Consider the following 16,454-nt stretch of genomic DNA (forward strand, 5'->3'; position numbering starts at 1 on the left):
ACTGGCTTCATCTGGAGCTCTCTTGTCACATAGTGATTTTCACTGTCATCTATAGTAATTTTCCTTTCCTCTTGTTACGTAGCCGTGCATGTCTTTATTAAGGAGGTGATCATCAGATGCTCTCACTGCCATAATATTCTCAGTACACTGTCACAATATTATGTTGTGTAGAAGTTAGTCTTGGTAGTTTTGTTATACACCTCACAGCTCATTTCTGAATTACAAATACTCTTGTCAAGTAGCCTGTTATGAAGTTCTTCAGCTGTGAATTGAATAGAAAAGATGTTGCTCAACAACCCTATTACACACAGTTTTTGCCATATTGCATTTGAGAAAAATCTGTGTTTATCTTTTTACACAGCACATGTATGTGCTCCCTCCTGGTCAAATGCATTCTCCAATAGTCATTAAAAATGTTGTGTTGCATACTTCTTCAGTTCACTTTCTATTTAATTTAATGTTTACATTATACAGATCACTCATTTTTTTTAAAGACTATGGTACAGACAGACATTGCATTAGATATTTATTTGCCTTTTCAATATGCAGGACAACTGCAGTTTAAAGTTTCTCCTCTGTCTGAGCTGCATAGATAATTGTTGTCATCAGCATACTTTGTAAGTTTCTGATTGATATTTTCTGGGAAATAATTTGCATAGATAGTAGTGTTGACATGAGCGTGGACCTTTGCGGCATACCATATGCGACAATTGGCACTTCACATTTTTAGTTGATTGTATTTCCCCCACATTTTCCCCTCAGATTTTGGTGCAATGTTTCATATTTATAATGAACAATTTAGTCTTTCAAATCCCAAACAGTTTCTTGATTAGCTCGGAATGATTCATGCTGTCCAATGCTTCAGAGAAGTTGATGAAGATACAACAACCATTCTGTTGTCTGTCAAGTGAATTTGTAACATGTTCAACTTAACTCATTGCTCATAGACTGAAAACATGTTGTGATGAGTGTAATATTTTAAATTTTGTTATAAAACTTAACTTCTAGTTTTTATCATCATTTCATAGTGATATTGGTCTGAAGTTTCCTAGTTCACCTGTGTTCCTTTCCTCAATATGCTCTTACTTTACCTGCTGTTAGTGAATATGTCTTCGTCTGTTGCAACGTTCAGTACGTGTGTTACAGTTGTCAGTAATCTTTACCTGCATCCATTTATGAGATGTTATGTAATACCATCTAGCCAGATGTGATTAGCACACTGGACTCACATTTCGGAGGACATCTACATCTACATGACTACTCTGTAATTCACATTTAAGTGCTTGGCAGAGGGTTCATCGAACCACAATCATACTATCTCTCTACTATTCCACTCCCGAACAGCGAGCGGGAAAAACGAACACCTAAACCTTTCTGTTCGAGCTCTGATTTCTCTTATTTTATTTTGATGATCATTCCTACCTATGTGCAACTGTGCAAATGCCCATGTGGCTATCCTGATTTAGATTTTCCTTGATCTCCATAAATCACTCCAAGCTAGTTTCATAATGGACCCTGTTGGTGGGACATTAAACTGCAATCTTCCATCCTTCCATCTAGCCAGATGAACGTTTGACTTTTAGCTGCTTTATTAGATTTGAAACTTCTGTCTCAGTTGCTGTGATGAATGCACTGGTATGATTTATGCATGCAGTTTTTTGCATTCTACTTACTTCATCTGCTATGCTTTCAAAATATATGTTAAAGATGTTCACTATATCGAGAGGATCTACATCACTTTCACCATGTTTCAGCTGATGGATGTGCCCTGTCTGTTTCGTCACTTTTCTCCTCTTTCATTTATGAAGGACTATAAGTATTTTATTTTATTCCTCCCTTTATCAGCAGCTGTCTTAATGAATAATTGTTTGTCTGATGAAGCCACAGTACTCTTTCCTTTTTTGTTTTGTGTCCCGCAATTGGATTTTTGCTTAAAGAGATCATAGTACACTACTACCCCATGCTTCTGTTATTTTGTTTATTTTCTAGTGAAGTGTCAATCTCTTTGTGTTGTGTTTGAATTCCTTGCAAGATTTTTTTTTATAGTGGTAACTAAGAAGTTTGCTTTGACTTGCATATTTTTCCAAGTTGTGCCTCTTCTTACACAGTGTCTTCAAAAAAATCCTCATTTAATGTAGCAGGTCACGTCGGTTTCAGGCACCTACCCTCCTGACTGGATGCTTCTATTATCACTGGAGGTCTCAAAGGTTTTGAGCACATGTGTGGTTGCTGCTGCTGTTGGTGGATCCTGTGTTCTTTGCCTGAGGTGCTGCCCCTGTTCAGTTGCTGATGTAGCTGATGATCCTTCTGTGTATACTCTCAGTTTCTATGAACAGATTGTTTGCTCATATCTGATTGTTTGAGGAATACAAGGTGGAATCCAAAATTTTCAGGACTAGTGGTGCCATCGGGAAAGTAGGAGTAGTAGATCTTTGTACCGCCAGGTGGCGAGAGCTGCATATCTGATGAGTCAGTGTGCAGAGTGGCATTCAACTGGGAGGACGTGTTGTGTGTCCACAGTGATTTCCGTAATACTCTGTTTGGTGTGTGGCGATTTTAAAATAGATCTGCAAACAGAACAGCACTTGTATATCAAATTTTGTGCGAATCTCAGGAAAAGTGCTACAGAGACCCTTCCAGTGGTTCAACAAGTGTTTGGGGGGACAGAGCATGAGCCGTGCGTGTGTTTGAGTGGCATGCTTGGTTCAGGGCCGGCCATACAGACCTCGAAGATGATGCTCGCACTGGAAGTTCCATTAGCCACACAACGCCAGACATTGTTGCTAAACTTCAACAGTTGGTCCGTGCGGATCGACATTGAACCATTCAAGATCTTGCGGATGAAGTGAATATTGGTTATGTGACATGCCAATGTATGTTATCTGATGAATTGGGCATGCATCCTGTCGCTTCAATATTTGTGCCAAGGATCTCGACTGCCAATCAGAAGGCACAGCGTGTTGAAGTGTGCACGGATCTGCATCAGACTGCATCTGAGGATCGAACATTCTTGTCACGGGTTGTCACCAGCGACAAGAGCTGGATTTATGGTTATGACCCAGATACAAAGCAGCAGTCGTCCCAGTGAAAGAGCCCGGGCTCTCCAAGACCCAAAAAAGCAAGACAGGTGAAAAGCAAAATGAAGAGCATAATCATCATTTTCTTTGATACCAAGGGAATTGGGCACAAAGAATTCGCCCCACCCAACCAAACAGTGAATTCTGCATACTACTGTGATATTTTGCAACGGCTCCGTGAAAACGTGTGGCGACGATGGCTCGAACTTTTGCGTCAACGAAGCTGGCCTTGTGTCACGCCAACATGCCCTGTCACATGGCCTTGTTCACCAGGACCTTTTAGGCAAAAAACAACAAAGCGGTTGAACCCCACCCAACATACTCACCAGATTTGGCACCTTGCGACTTCCCGCTATTCCCAAAACTGAAACTCAAGTTGAAAGACAGTCGGTTCGACACTCTAGATTCAAGAAGCTCTGCTGGTGGTGATAAACACCTTCAAAGAACAGCACTTCCAGAAAACATTTGACCAGTGGCAGAAGCGCTGGGACCGGTGTGTAAGTGTGGATGGGAACTACTTCATGGGTGATAGTGCCTATTATTCCAAAGGTAAGGTTTTCAACAGATGGCAGCACCAGTCCCGACAATTTTGGATAGCATCTCGTACATGGTAGAGCATTGCAAACCACTTTACACTTTGAAGCCTTTTCAGTAGCATGAGAAAATGGTGTCAGGATCAGCGCTCAGGGACAAGAATGGGTCACTGTTTGTTAAATTCACAATTTTTTGACTAATGAGACTTTTCCATTGAAGTGCATGCTGTATCCTGTGTAATGTTCTCTGGCCATATCATCTATTGTGAAGAAGTACACAATCTGATCAAAAGTGTCCAGACACCTGTAGTGAACATTAATAAAGGGTGTCTCACACTTCATCTTTATGATGCCTTGAACTTGGTTAGGGAGACTTTCAGTGAGGTTTCTGAATATCTATTCAGAACTGGCAGCCAATTCTTCCTCAAGAGGTAATACCAAAGAAGATAATGAAGTTGTGTGTGGGGTCTTGTGCTAAGTTAACATTCTAACTCATCCCAAAGGTATTCCATTGGGTTCAAGTCAAAACACGCATTTTGTGTTCACTCAGAAAAAAGCAATAATTGATTAACATGTTGAATTAAAGAGAAAACCCTGAAGTACAGCATTTGAATCTAATATTGGAGGGGAGGGGGGGGGGAGGGGGTATTCCTTCTGTAACCAATGGCACTTTAATTGTGTCGAGTAGACTTAAAGCTGCGTACACACTAAGCTTGAAACATTTTTCCAGCTGCTTTATGTGGACACTGTTTGGATACATCTTTTGAAACACGGAAACATCTACCCATAGCAGTGTCATTACAGATCAAAGGATGTTATGTTTCAGGCCAGCTAGCGCATGTTACCGCTGTGTGGCGCAAGTATATGTTCATATGTCGCATTGTGTCGTCAGTTGTGAAGAGTTGTTAAGTGTTTTGTTTTCTCTTGCTGTATTAAGTTTTTTCGAAGAAAAAAAAATGCAGTTGACTAGGCAGCAGACTTTCATTTTTATCATTGTACCAGACTGACAGCTTCTTTTGGAATATATCAAGCAAGCAGTACAACAACAGCAATAAAACAAATGCTCTACAGAAAACTGCTGCTACATTTGATAGGATACTGTCAAAGACTGCATAGAGAAGAAAATATGGTTGTAGGTCATAGCTTACTTTCAAATACGAAAAAAATGCTCAGGGCTCGGGAACGAGTCTCCCATTGACAAAAAACTAAGACTAACAACATGCCTGGTTGTAACTGCTTCCCTGAAATTTCTGCCCTTTTTTTAAGAAACTGTGATACTATATTTGCCAGAAATACAAAATCGTTAGATGATATCTAAGTGAAATTACAGAAACTACAGCTGTCTGCCACAGTCAGTTCCTGCTTGTAGCACATTGTTTCCACCACTTTTTCCATAATATGTTTTCGCTCACCAAAGATGACGACTGTATGCAAACCAGCAAATCGATTTCATACAACTAATACAATTTTATCAACCTTACCAACTACTACACACTCTCACCATCAAAATAATATCAGTTTTAAAACCAATTACGAAATCCTTTGATAAATGCAATTTTATTCTGTAAAACTACGAAACAGAGAGAGATGCTAATGGCCTTCATGTCAACAGGCCTAATAAAACAAAAACAAAATAGATGACGTAGTCTTTAGTTTTGTTTGTGTAAACCTTCAGCTGTTACTAATGCTGCAGCGCGCATTGAAGTTTCCTCGAATCTAGACATGACGTGGCAGATAATGCGAAATCAGTACAACAAACATTGTCGCAGACCATGCAAATGTAAGGAGAATGACGATGCCAGTTATGCGCTTTCAACTATAGACTTTTGCGAGCACATGTGATTGATCTCCCATATGCATTTTGTTTGTTCATTTCCATCGTACTTTCGTGGTGTGTGCTACCTTGTAACAAGGTAGTACGTGCATAGTATACCGTTTTAAAGCAATGGTGCATTGAAAGTGTATCACAGATATGTCACACTAATTGTGGCTAACACTAATTGGCTAACTAAAGGAATAAGAATATCTTGCAACCGCAAAAGAGAACTGTATCTAACAGCAAGATGGAGTACTGACCCCGAAATTGTTCAATATTATAAAAACTATTGTGCGGTACTAAGAAAAGTTATTAAAAAGTCCAGAAGCATGTGTATCATGTCTGAGATCAGTAACTCTGATAATAAAATTAAAGCAATTTGGAATATTATTGAAAGGGAAACAGGGCAACCAAGAGCACAGGAAGACTTTAGTGCAATAAAACTGAATGACAAGTGCACTAACAAACAATCAGAAATTGAAAATATTTTGAATAATCATTTTTTAAATGTTGTGGAGAAAATAGGATCTAGATCTTCACTAGAAGAGGCAAGGTTATTAATAGAAGAGGCCATACCTGCACAGTTTGAAACAGCTGTAATTCCACCAACCTCTCCCTCTGAAATCAGTAAAATAATAAACTCACTGAAAAGTAAAAGCTCTTACGGAATTGATGGCATTTCCAGCAGTGCACAAATGGTTTAATTCATACTTAACTGGAAGAATGCAGAAAGTTGAAATAAGTGGTTCGTGTAATGTTAAAACAGCTGATTCCTCAAACTGGGGTGCTATCAAGCACGGGGTCCCACAGGGTTCGGTCTTAGGTCCTTTACTGTTCTTGATATACATTAATGACTTACCATTCCGCATTGATGAAGATGCAAAGTTAGTTCTTTTTGCTGATGATACAAGTATAGTAATAACATCCAAAAACCAAGAACTAAGTGATGTAATTGTAAATGATGTTTTTCACAAAATTATTAAGTGGTTCTCAGCAAACGGACTCTCTTTAAATTTTGATAAAACACAGTATATACAGTTCCGTACAGTAAATGGCACAACTCCAGTAATAAATATAGAATTTGAACAGAAGTCTGTAGCTAAGGTAGAATTTTCAAAATTTTTAGGTGTGTCCATTGATGAGAGGTTAAACTGGAAGCAACACATTGATGGTCTGCTGAAACGTCTGAGTTCAGCTACGTATGCTATTAGGGTTATTGCAAATTTTGGTGATAAGAATCTCAGTAAATTAGCTTACTATGCCTACTTTCATTCACTGCTTTCGTATGGCATCATATTCTGGGGTAATTCATCGTTGAGTAGAAAAGTATTCATTGCACAAAAACGTGTAATCAGAATAATTGCTGGAGCCCACCCACGGTCATCCTGCAGACATCTATTTAAGGATCTAGGGATCCTCACAGTATATATATTCCCTTATGAAATTTGTTGATAATAATCCAACCCAATTCAAAAGTAATAGCAGTGTGCATACCTATAACACCAGGAGAAAGGATGATCTTCACTATGCAGGGTTAAATCTGACTTTGGCACAGAAAGGGGTAAATTATGCTGCCACAAAAGTCTTTGGGCACCTACCAAACAGCATCAAAAGCCTGACAGATAGCCAACTAACATTTAAAAATAAATTAAAAGAATTTCTAGATGACAACTCCTTCTACTCATTGGCTGAATTTTTAGATATAAAGTAAGTAAAAAAAAAAAAACCTTAATCATTAGTGTCATGCAATATTTTGTGTAATGTAATTTCTTGTACAGACATCTATTATTAACCTGACACGTTCCACATCATTACGAAGTGTCGTATTCATGATCTATGGAACAAGTATTAATCTAATCTAATCTAATCTAACCATTAAATGCCAATTAATAAAGCATCAGTGATGTGAGATTTTATGATAATTTGTACACAATACAGAATGCACCTGAGTAAGCTACAGCGTAATGTCATGGTTAGCTGAGTTTGAGGTTACAGGTTAGCAACTAGCTGTATGCGAATGTTTTTTTTTTTTTTTGTTATGATTGTAGTACATTATGTTCTGCAATATTCAATGTTGTTAAAAAAGTTCTCTGGTTAGAGAACGAGGGCTGGAATAAATATTCGCCTGTTTATTTCCAAATACATGGCGGTTTCCTAGTGTGTGATTAGGTAGGAACCCAAGAGAACAGCATAAATTGCTGCAAGTGAAACGATGAGCAATAACATTAACATTTTTTCTTGTCACAGATATTTCGCACATTGCGCAATCGCAAACATATTCCCCTAAAGAGTTCTTGCTAAAATTGAGATTCTCCTATCATTAACGCATTCGTAACCATCAACTTCGCGCTATAGCGACCGACAAATCGATAGCCTCATTTCTGATCACCTGCACAGCGCCACCATTACATCAGCTCCTGCAAAAGGTCGTGTGAAACGTACGCGACCAACCGAGCGAGGTGACGCAGTGGTTAGCACACTGGACTCGCATTCGGGAGGACGACGGTTCGATCCCGTCTCCAGTCATCCTGATTTAGGTTTTCCGTGATTGCCCTAAATCGTTTCAGGCAAATGCCGGGATGGTTCCTTTGAAAGGGCACGGCCGATTTCCTTCCCCATCCTTACCTAACCCGAGCTTGCACTCCGTCTCTAATGACCTCGTTGTCGATGGGACGTTAAACAACAGTAACCTAACCACTAACCTAACGTACGCGACCCATCATTATGTGGTGATGCTAAACTTTGCAAGTTGTGTTGGCAACACCGATCGTGGATTGTGTCACCATTTTCTCTCTCACGTCTCCCGTCTCCGCAATGGCGTGAAATATCCCCTAAACCCTGCCACTACACACGGTGCAAACCGTTTGTCTTTTGTGCCACTTACAACTTACCCAATCGCATCAAATGTCAATAGGAAGATAAAGGGAAGAAGTAAAATGAATTGTCGAGTAAGAACGTAGAATCTAGTAAACCTTCCTAGGAAGAAACATAAAATAACAGAATTAACATTGATCTTACGGGTTTTTCACAGGGGCTACAAACTTATGGTGTAGAATTGTGAAAAACATAAAATAAAACCTGAGAACGTAAAATCGAAGTTCCACTGTATTCACAGTCAATGCAGATGTGTGTAGCTGAAGGCCTTAATGTGGTGAAAAGCTAAAGGAGCCTTTATGTAGCAGAGGCTGTCAGATAACATGATGGAGATGATTCTTGCACTGATAGCAAATTATCTTACAGTAGTTCCCAGTGAATATTTAATGAAGTGTTGACCATCACATCTACCGCTCTGCTGGTTGTATGCCGCAACATTTGAAATAATCTTTGTGCTATTATTGTGATCATTTCCTGTGAGATTTTTCTGTCTTTGCAGATGTCTTGTGTGGTATATCCTTGTGTAACTAATCCAGGAGATGTTCAGCAAATGTTTTTCATGCACAAACAGAAAATATGCACAAACCAATGTATTGGCTATAAGTCATAATTTATTGCTAGCTGGTGTCAACTTGAAATGTGTGCAAAATTTTGAATGTCGAGAATGTGATACTACTAAGACAAATTTCATTGCAAATGAAATCAAATTGCCCATATTAAGTGATGATAGAATCCTTCCACTGTTTAAGAAGTTGTTGGTCTCCAGGAATACAAACGGACTTACTTGACCCCAAATACATAAGGTCACGGTCAGTTCGGTCAGTCTACAGATGTCAAACAAGGACATTAATGAGCGTTGATGGTTTGGAGCTCAAAGTATATGGTTTATTGGGGCATTTAGGATATTAATGATACATGGAGGTATAGAAAAAATTCTGAATGTGATCAATAAAAAGTAGGAAAAATAGCTTGACTTAGAAATGTTCAGGGTATAATGACAAAGGTTTAGGAATGGAGGCCAGCTGCAATAAGATAGACAGGGAAACAATGAAAACAGTGTATGGCTGGTGTGGAAGAGTGTGTGATAGCTCTCCAGTTAGAGGATGACGAAGAACCACACCGGAGAGGGCAGAATGTAAGAAACTTGTTGAAGGTACTAAGACCCACACGTGATGTTGTGAGGAGAAGAAAATTAAACCATAGCATGTCTTTCAAAGCTCTCTCTATCTTGCTTAGCATGTACAGATGTAAAATGTATTGCATAAAATTCCAGAGTTTTATTCGTTGATACAAATAGCTCACAGGATAAATTGGAGTTTTTTACAATTTATATCATACACACATTCTTCTCTCAAGTCCTACACTCTCTCTACCCACACACACTCTCTCTAACCACACACACACTCTCTCTCTCTGACCCTCACACTACCACTCTCACTCACTCTTCCAACCCCCCCCCCTCTCCCTCTCTCTCTCTCTCTCCCACTCTCTCTCCCACTCTCTCTCACTCCCCCTCCCTCTCTCCCTCTCCCCCACCCTCTCACCCCCCTCCCTCCCCCTCCCTCCCTCCCTCTCCCCCTCCCTCCCTCCCTCTCACCCCCCTCCCTCCCTCTCACCTCCCTCCCTCCCTCTCCCCCTCCCTCCCTCCCTCTCACCCCCCTCCCTCCCTCTCCCTCCCTCTCCCCCTCCCCCTCCCTCCCTCCCTCTCTCTCCCCCTCCCTCCCTCCCTCCCTCTCCCCCTCCCTCTCACTCCCCCTCCCTCTCACTCCCCCTCCCTCTCTCCCTCTCACCCCCCTGCCTCCCTCCCCCCTTTCTTCTTTACTACCCTGTTTGTAAACATTCACAAGCTGCTGCCTTTTCTTCAGAGGTGTTTGGTATGCAGCTTTCCTCTGGGCTGTGTTGCCTACTCCAGTTGTCTTTTACTTGCAGCTGAAAATTTATGTTGATAACAAAAGTCGAATTAAGTCGGGTGATGCTGAGGGAATTAGATTAGGAAATAAGACACTTAAAGTAGTGAAGGAGCAAAATAACTGATGATGGTCGAAATAGAGAGGATATAAAATGTAGACAGGCAATGGCAAGGAAGGCGTTTCTGAAGAAGAGAAATTTGTTAACATCGAGTATAGATTTAAGTGTCAGGAAGTCTTTTCTGAAAGTATTTGTATGGAGTGTAGCCATGCATGGAAGTGAAACATGGACGATAAATAGTTTGGACAAGAACAGAATAGAAGCTTTCGAAATGTGGTGCTACTGAAGATTAGATGGGTAGATCATAAAACTAATGAGGAGTTATTGAATAGAATTGGGGAGAAGAGGAGTTTGTGGCACAACTTGACAAGAAGAAGGGACCGGCTGGTAGGACATGTTCTGAGGCATCAAGGGATCACAAATTTAGCATTGGAGGGCAGTGTGGAGGGTAAAAATCGTAGAGGAAGACCAAGAGATGAATACACTAAGCAGATTCAGAAGGCTGTCTGTTGCAGTAAGTACTGGGAGATGAAGAAGCTTGCACAGGATAGAGTAGCATGTAGAGCTGCATCAAACCAGTCTCAGGACTGACGACAACAACAACAACCACTTTATGACCATAAGAAACAAAACAGTAGAGATCAGGATGATTCATGTACTTACAGTTTTATTCACTTGTGTGTTTATTTTGTTCCTTGACTATAGTTGCACCAGGAAATTTTAAATGTGCCTGTCAGAACACTGTATGAATGAATGAAGGTTGTTGTCATTCCTTGCAGCATAATTCCTGAGGAGGAGGAAAGCAATATCACCCATGGCGTTGGATGTGGGAATTCTCTACCTGAACAGCGTCTAACCATACCACCTGTGACCATTCCTGCATCACCTACATCTCTTCCAAGGCAACTGCCTCGTAATGCAACAAATATTGACTCAATTACTTCATCCTTCAGCTGGTCTCCCTCATTTTTCTGTTCTCTGCAGCAAGGTTAGTATTGTTAGTTGTGTTTTGTTTTCATTTTTTTGTTTCTTTGTGTTCTGTAAATTATGAAAATATAATTAAGTATAAATATATTTGTTGTTTTGTTTCCATCAGGTATACATGTTGATAGCAGTCATCACAAAACTCTGTAGATGAATGTTAGTTTCTTATTTACCTGGTATCAGGTGATTTCCAGCAACCTTGGAATTCCTTTTACTACTTCCTTCAGGCAGAGCCACTGAGTACCTCAAATGCTTACCTAGATCAAAAAAGTCATTTCTTGTTATTGATCCTTTTTGCAGAAATAATACTTACAGGAGACCACATGACAATCAGTCTTGTATTTATTTTATTTTGTTTTTTGTTTTGTTTTAATTCACATATGGTACATGAAGTTCAGAACTTAAATAGCAACCTCCCAAAGTCATTCAATCAACTCTCAAAAATTCCCAAGAAAATTGACTTTGAAGTTTCCGAGCATCTGTAATACCCTACAGCAAAGTTGATATTTTTGGACAGATTGTGTGGCTCTGTGGTAGAATCCTCACCTGCATCTCAGTGGTCCAGGTTTGGTTCTCAGCTGTACTGATCTTTAGACAAAGGTGCATGTTCTATAAGCACTTCCGTAAAACTGAAATATATGATGATGAACAAAATTAATTTGTAATGTTTTTTTTAAATTTAATCAATCTTTATCATCAATTTTTTACAAAATATAAATAATTAAGAATTTATAGATGCAATTAAAAACTGGATTTTTGTATGCAATCTGTAATCAGAAATTGTATGATGTGAATATTTAATAAAAATGGCAGTTAGATAATTAGCATATTAGATAATTAGCATATATTTGATGGATTTTACATTTAAATCCTGTAGGCTTTTGAAGTGTATCAAGGAGAGAAAAAACAACCGAAACGAAACTCAAAGCAGTGATTACCAGTCTCAGATGTACCAGTTTTTTTCCTCATCTTTATGTATTGGACATTTCATGGAATGCACCTTCATTTGAACATTTTCATGGGCTTGGAATCAAAACAAGGCCACTCATGTGGCAGGCATGCTCCTAAAATGCTTGTTTTCCCTGTTGAATTTCAGTATTTTTTTATAAAAGCAGAAATGATATTCAAATAATTTGAAGCCCACTATAATGACTCATTTGAATCGTGGTGCCTGTGACATCAATGACTAGCTCTCTGCTTCTGTTGTCATAATTCTAATGCACATTAATGTCTTGTTAGGGAATTTACATTTTAAAAATTGGGTTACAGATGGTGTGTAGTATCACATCTATAAAAGCTCCAAAAAAGATGTTTTTGAGTGTTCTAGATAATGAGATTATGTGTAAAATGTGGTTGGACTGTAATGGCAAATTACCACAGCAATGCACAAGTTCACTAATTAATTAAAAATGTGTTGCACTGTGAAGTTAACATTAACGTACCTCCAAAATATAAAGCGTCATTCAGCGAAATTAAACTACTAGCGAAAATTGTCATTTTACACAACTACACCTTATTTATTAGATAGCTCAGCTATTAGACCGGTAACCATAGAATATTATAAGATGTCGCTCTTTTGAATCTAACCTAAAAGAACATTTTAACTTGTTCGTAAAATGGCTCAACAGTCCTCTCGTGTAACCAAATCACAATTACAAAACTTCGCCATATCAATCAAAAACAGAATATTACTGTGTTTTCCTTGCTGTTTACGTGCACTTACATTTGGAATTATTGTTCACCTATGTCACATTCAGAAAGATATTTTCTATTTAATGTGACCATATTGCTGTATTAGAAATAATGTTTTTATCTTCATACTGTCCAACTAGAATCCTTATTGTTTACACTTTCTCATCTTACATAAAGATGAAATACAGTCTGTTTCAGATGCTAATTTTAGTTTCCACTCGCAAACATCACAGTCCTTACGTTTGTCACCTGTGTGTTGTACATGCTTTATATCTCTCCAAATCACCCCAGACCTCATTGTAATGTCGGTGTATGGTGTTAATCTCCACTTCAACAAAGCTTTCCAAAAAAAGGGAATTGTTTGTCGGCAAACCAAATGCATTCATCCTCTACTGTCCATTTCTCAGACTAAGGCTAATGTGTAGCCATATATAATATATCCCACAATTGAAACAATCCCCACAACCAGTTCTTGCTAATGCTATTTTCATTTTTCATGTAAAACTTTTAACAATATAACAATATTATTAAAAGGAAAGTTGCTACTCACCATATAGCGGAGATGCTGTGTCGCAGATAGGCACAACAGAGGGAGTGTCACAAATAAAGCTTTCATGCAGTAAGGCCTTCGTCAGAAATAGACAACAGATACACACACATACACACTCGTGCAAACGCAACTCACATACACATGACTGCAGTCTCAGGCAAATAAAGGCCACACTGCGAGCAGTGGCACTGGTGCATGATGGGAGTGGTGACTGGGTGGGGGTAAGGATGAAGCTGGAGCAGGGAAGGTGAAGGAGAGTTGGGTAGGGGTTGCGAACAGTGACATGCTGCTGAGGGGCGCGCAGGGTCGAGGGCGGACGGGGTAGGGCAGCTATGTGCAGTCGTGAGGTTTGACAGAGGGCAGTGGAGAGGCGGGGCGGGGGCGGGTAGCAGTAAAGGAGAAAGTAAAAAGACTGGTTATGATGGTGGAATGAGGGCTGTGTAGTGCTGAAATGGGAATACAGAATGATCTGGATGGGAGAGGTCTACGACTAACGAAGGTTGAGGCCAGGAGGGTTACGGGAATGTAGGATATATTGCAGGGAAAGTTCCCCCCTGCACAGTTCAGAAAAGCTAGTGTTGGTGGGAAGGACCCATATGGCACAGGTTGTGAAGCATTCATTGAAATGAAGGATGTCATGTTCGGCAGCGTGCTCAGCAACAGGGTAGTCCACTTGTTTCTTGGCCATAGTTTGTCGGTGACCCTTCATGCGGATGAACAGCTTATTGGTTTTCATTCCCATGTAGAATGTAGCACAGTGGTTGCAGCTTAGCTTGTAGATCACATGACTAGTTTCACAAGTAGCCCTGCCTTTGATGGGATAGGTGATGTTTGTGACCAGACTGGAGTAGTAGGTGGTGGTGGTGGTGGTGGTGGTGGTGGTGGTGGTGTATAGGACAGGTCGTGTATCTAGGTCTATTACAGGGGTATGAGTCATGAGGTAAGGGGTCGAGAGCAGCGGTTGTGTGGGGATAGACAAGTATATTGTGTAGGGTTGATGGACGGCGGTATATCACTGTGGGAGGGGTGGAAAGGATATTGGGCTGGTCGTTTCTCATTTCAGGGCATGACAAGAGGTAATGGAAACACTGGTGGAGAAAGTAATTCAGTTGCTGCAGTCCTGGGTGGTACTGAGTTATGAGGGGAATGTTCCTCTGTGGCTGAATGATAGGACTTCAGGAGGTGGTGGGAGACTGGAAAGATAAGGCATGGGAGATTTGTTTTTGTACAAGGTTAGGAGGATAATTACGGTTTTTTAAGGCTTCAGTGAGACCCTCAGTATATTTCAAGAGGGATCACTTGTCAATGCAGATGCGACAACCACAGGTGGCTACGCTGCATGGAAGGCACTTCTTGGTATGGAACTGGTGGCAGCTGTCAGTCAAGGTATTGTTGGTGGTTAGTAGGTTTGATCAGTTGAATCAAATGGGAGGAGAACTTGTTGAGGTTCTGGAGGAATGTGGATAGGGTGTCTTCACCCTCAGTCCAGATCACAAAGATGTCATCAGTGAATCTGAACCAGGTGAGGGGTTTAGGATTCTGGGTGTTCAGGAAGGCTACCTCTAGCTAGCCCATGAATAAGTTGGGAAATGATGGTGACATGCAGATGCCCATAGCCGTACTTGGTATTTGTTTGTAGGTAATGCCTTCAGAGGAGAAGTAATTGTGGGTGAGGATGTAGTTGGCCACGGCAACTAGGAAGGACGTTGTCGGTTTGGAATCTGTCGGGCATTGGGGAAGGTAGTGTTCAATAGCGGTATGGCCAAGGGTATTAGGGAAGTTGCATCAATAGTGATGAGCTGGGCACCATGTGGTAAAGAGACAGGAACTGTGGAGAGTAGGTGGAGGAAATGGTTGGTACCCTTTTTTTTTTTTATATATGAGGGCAGATTCCAGGTAAGAGGTTGAAGGGGTTGGGCTAGGGTAACATGCACAATGCCACCTCAGAAAGCTCTCCACCCTGCTCATTTCAGCTCCCACCTTGGAGTACCACTGTCTAACCCCTCTACAACCACCTCCAAATCTCCTCAACACCGAGCGAGATGGCGCATTGGCTAGCACACTGGACTTGCATTCAGGACGACAACAGTTCGACCATGCATCTGGCCATCGTGATTTAGGTTTTCCATGATTTCCCTAAATCACTTCAGGCACAGCCAACTTCCTTCCCAGTCTTTCCCTAATTCGATGGGAACAATGACACTGCAGTTTGGTCCCCTTCCCCAAACCAACCAACCAACCTCCTCCATGTCTCCTTATAGTGACGAACCCTCTCTCGCAGACCTACTACATTTACCCCACCCTCCAAAACTCCCTCCCACCACCACACAGTATCCAGACCAGAAACATATTCATGAACCTTTCGTCCAGAAGCCTTAGCCCCACAGAAATATCAGTCCTTCCCAAAGGCCTCGCCTTTTGCCCGACTCCCAAATTCACATGCAGGACTTTTTAAAAACCACCTCTCCTTCTCCTGGTCCCTACAGTGGAAACACTTTTTCACCACCAACCCTACAAATCAGACTCAACCAAAGATGAATGTTGAACCCTGCCTAATTCAATTCACTACTCCATCCAACGGTGACCCACCCCCGCTGCCCCCACATCACCCTATGTTAACTTTCCAGAATTTCTTAACCTTTAACCTTGCCTCACCATTATCCCCCAAATCTCTCAACAGCAAACTAACCTTACATCCACAGGAAGAACCGTGGTCCACCATCTAATAACTGATACCAACTTTATAATCCTACCTGCGAATAAAGGCTCCACCACTGTTGTTTTGAACTGCAAAGATTACCTGGCAGAAGGACTCTGCCAGCTGTCAGATGCATCCACCTACAAACCTTGCTACAGTGACCCCTACTCTAGAAATCTAGCAGGATCTCCAGTCTCTCCTCAAATCCTTAGGCCCATCCCAGAATCCCTCACTGGAGTCCATCTCTCTGCTCACCCCTACA

At 40.7% G+C, this 16,454-nt stretch overlaps 1 protein-coding gene across 2 annotated transcripts in view; it reads left to right on the forward strand.

Moving 5' to 3' along the window:
- The window catches only part of LOC126271981 (E3 ubiquitin-protein ligase TRIM37-like), a 265,524-nt gene that overhangs the window by 232,688 nt on the left and 16,382 nt on the right, over window positions 1–16,454 (forward strand). For both annotated transcript variants that reach the window (XM_049974450.1, XM_049974459.1), the window contains exon 16: window positions 11,048–11,256. In XM_049974450.1, coding sequence (XP_049830407.1) covers window positions 11,048–11,256 — 209 coding nt within the window. The remainder of the gene's footprint in view (window positions 1–11,047; window positions 11,257–16,454) is intronic.

The sequence above is a fragment of the Schistocerca gregaria genome, chromosome 1, assembly GCF_023897955.1.
Source record: "Schistocerca gregaria isolate iqSchGreg1 chromosome 1, iqSchGreg1.2, whole genome shotgun sequence".
Taxonomy (NCBI): Eukaryota; Metazoa; Arthropoda; class Insecta; order Orthoptera; family Acrididae; genus Schistocerca; species Schistocerca gregaria.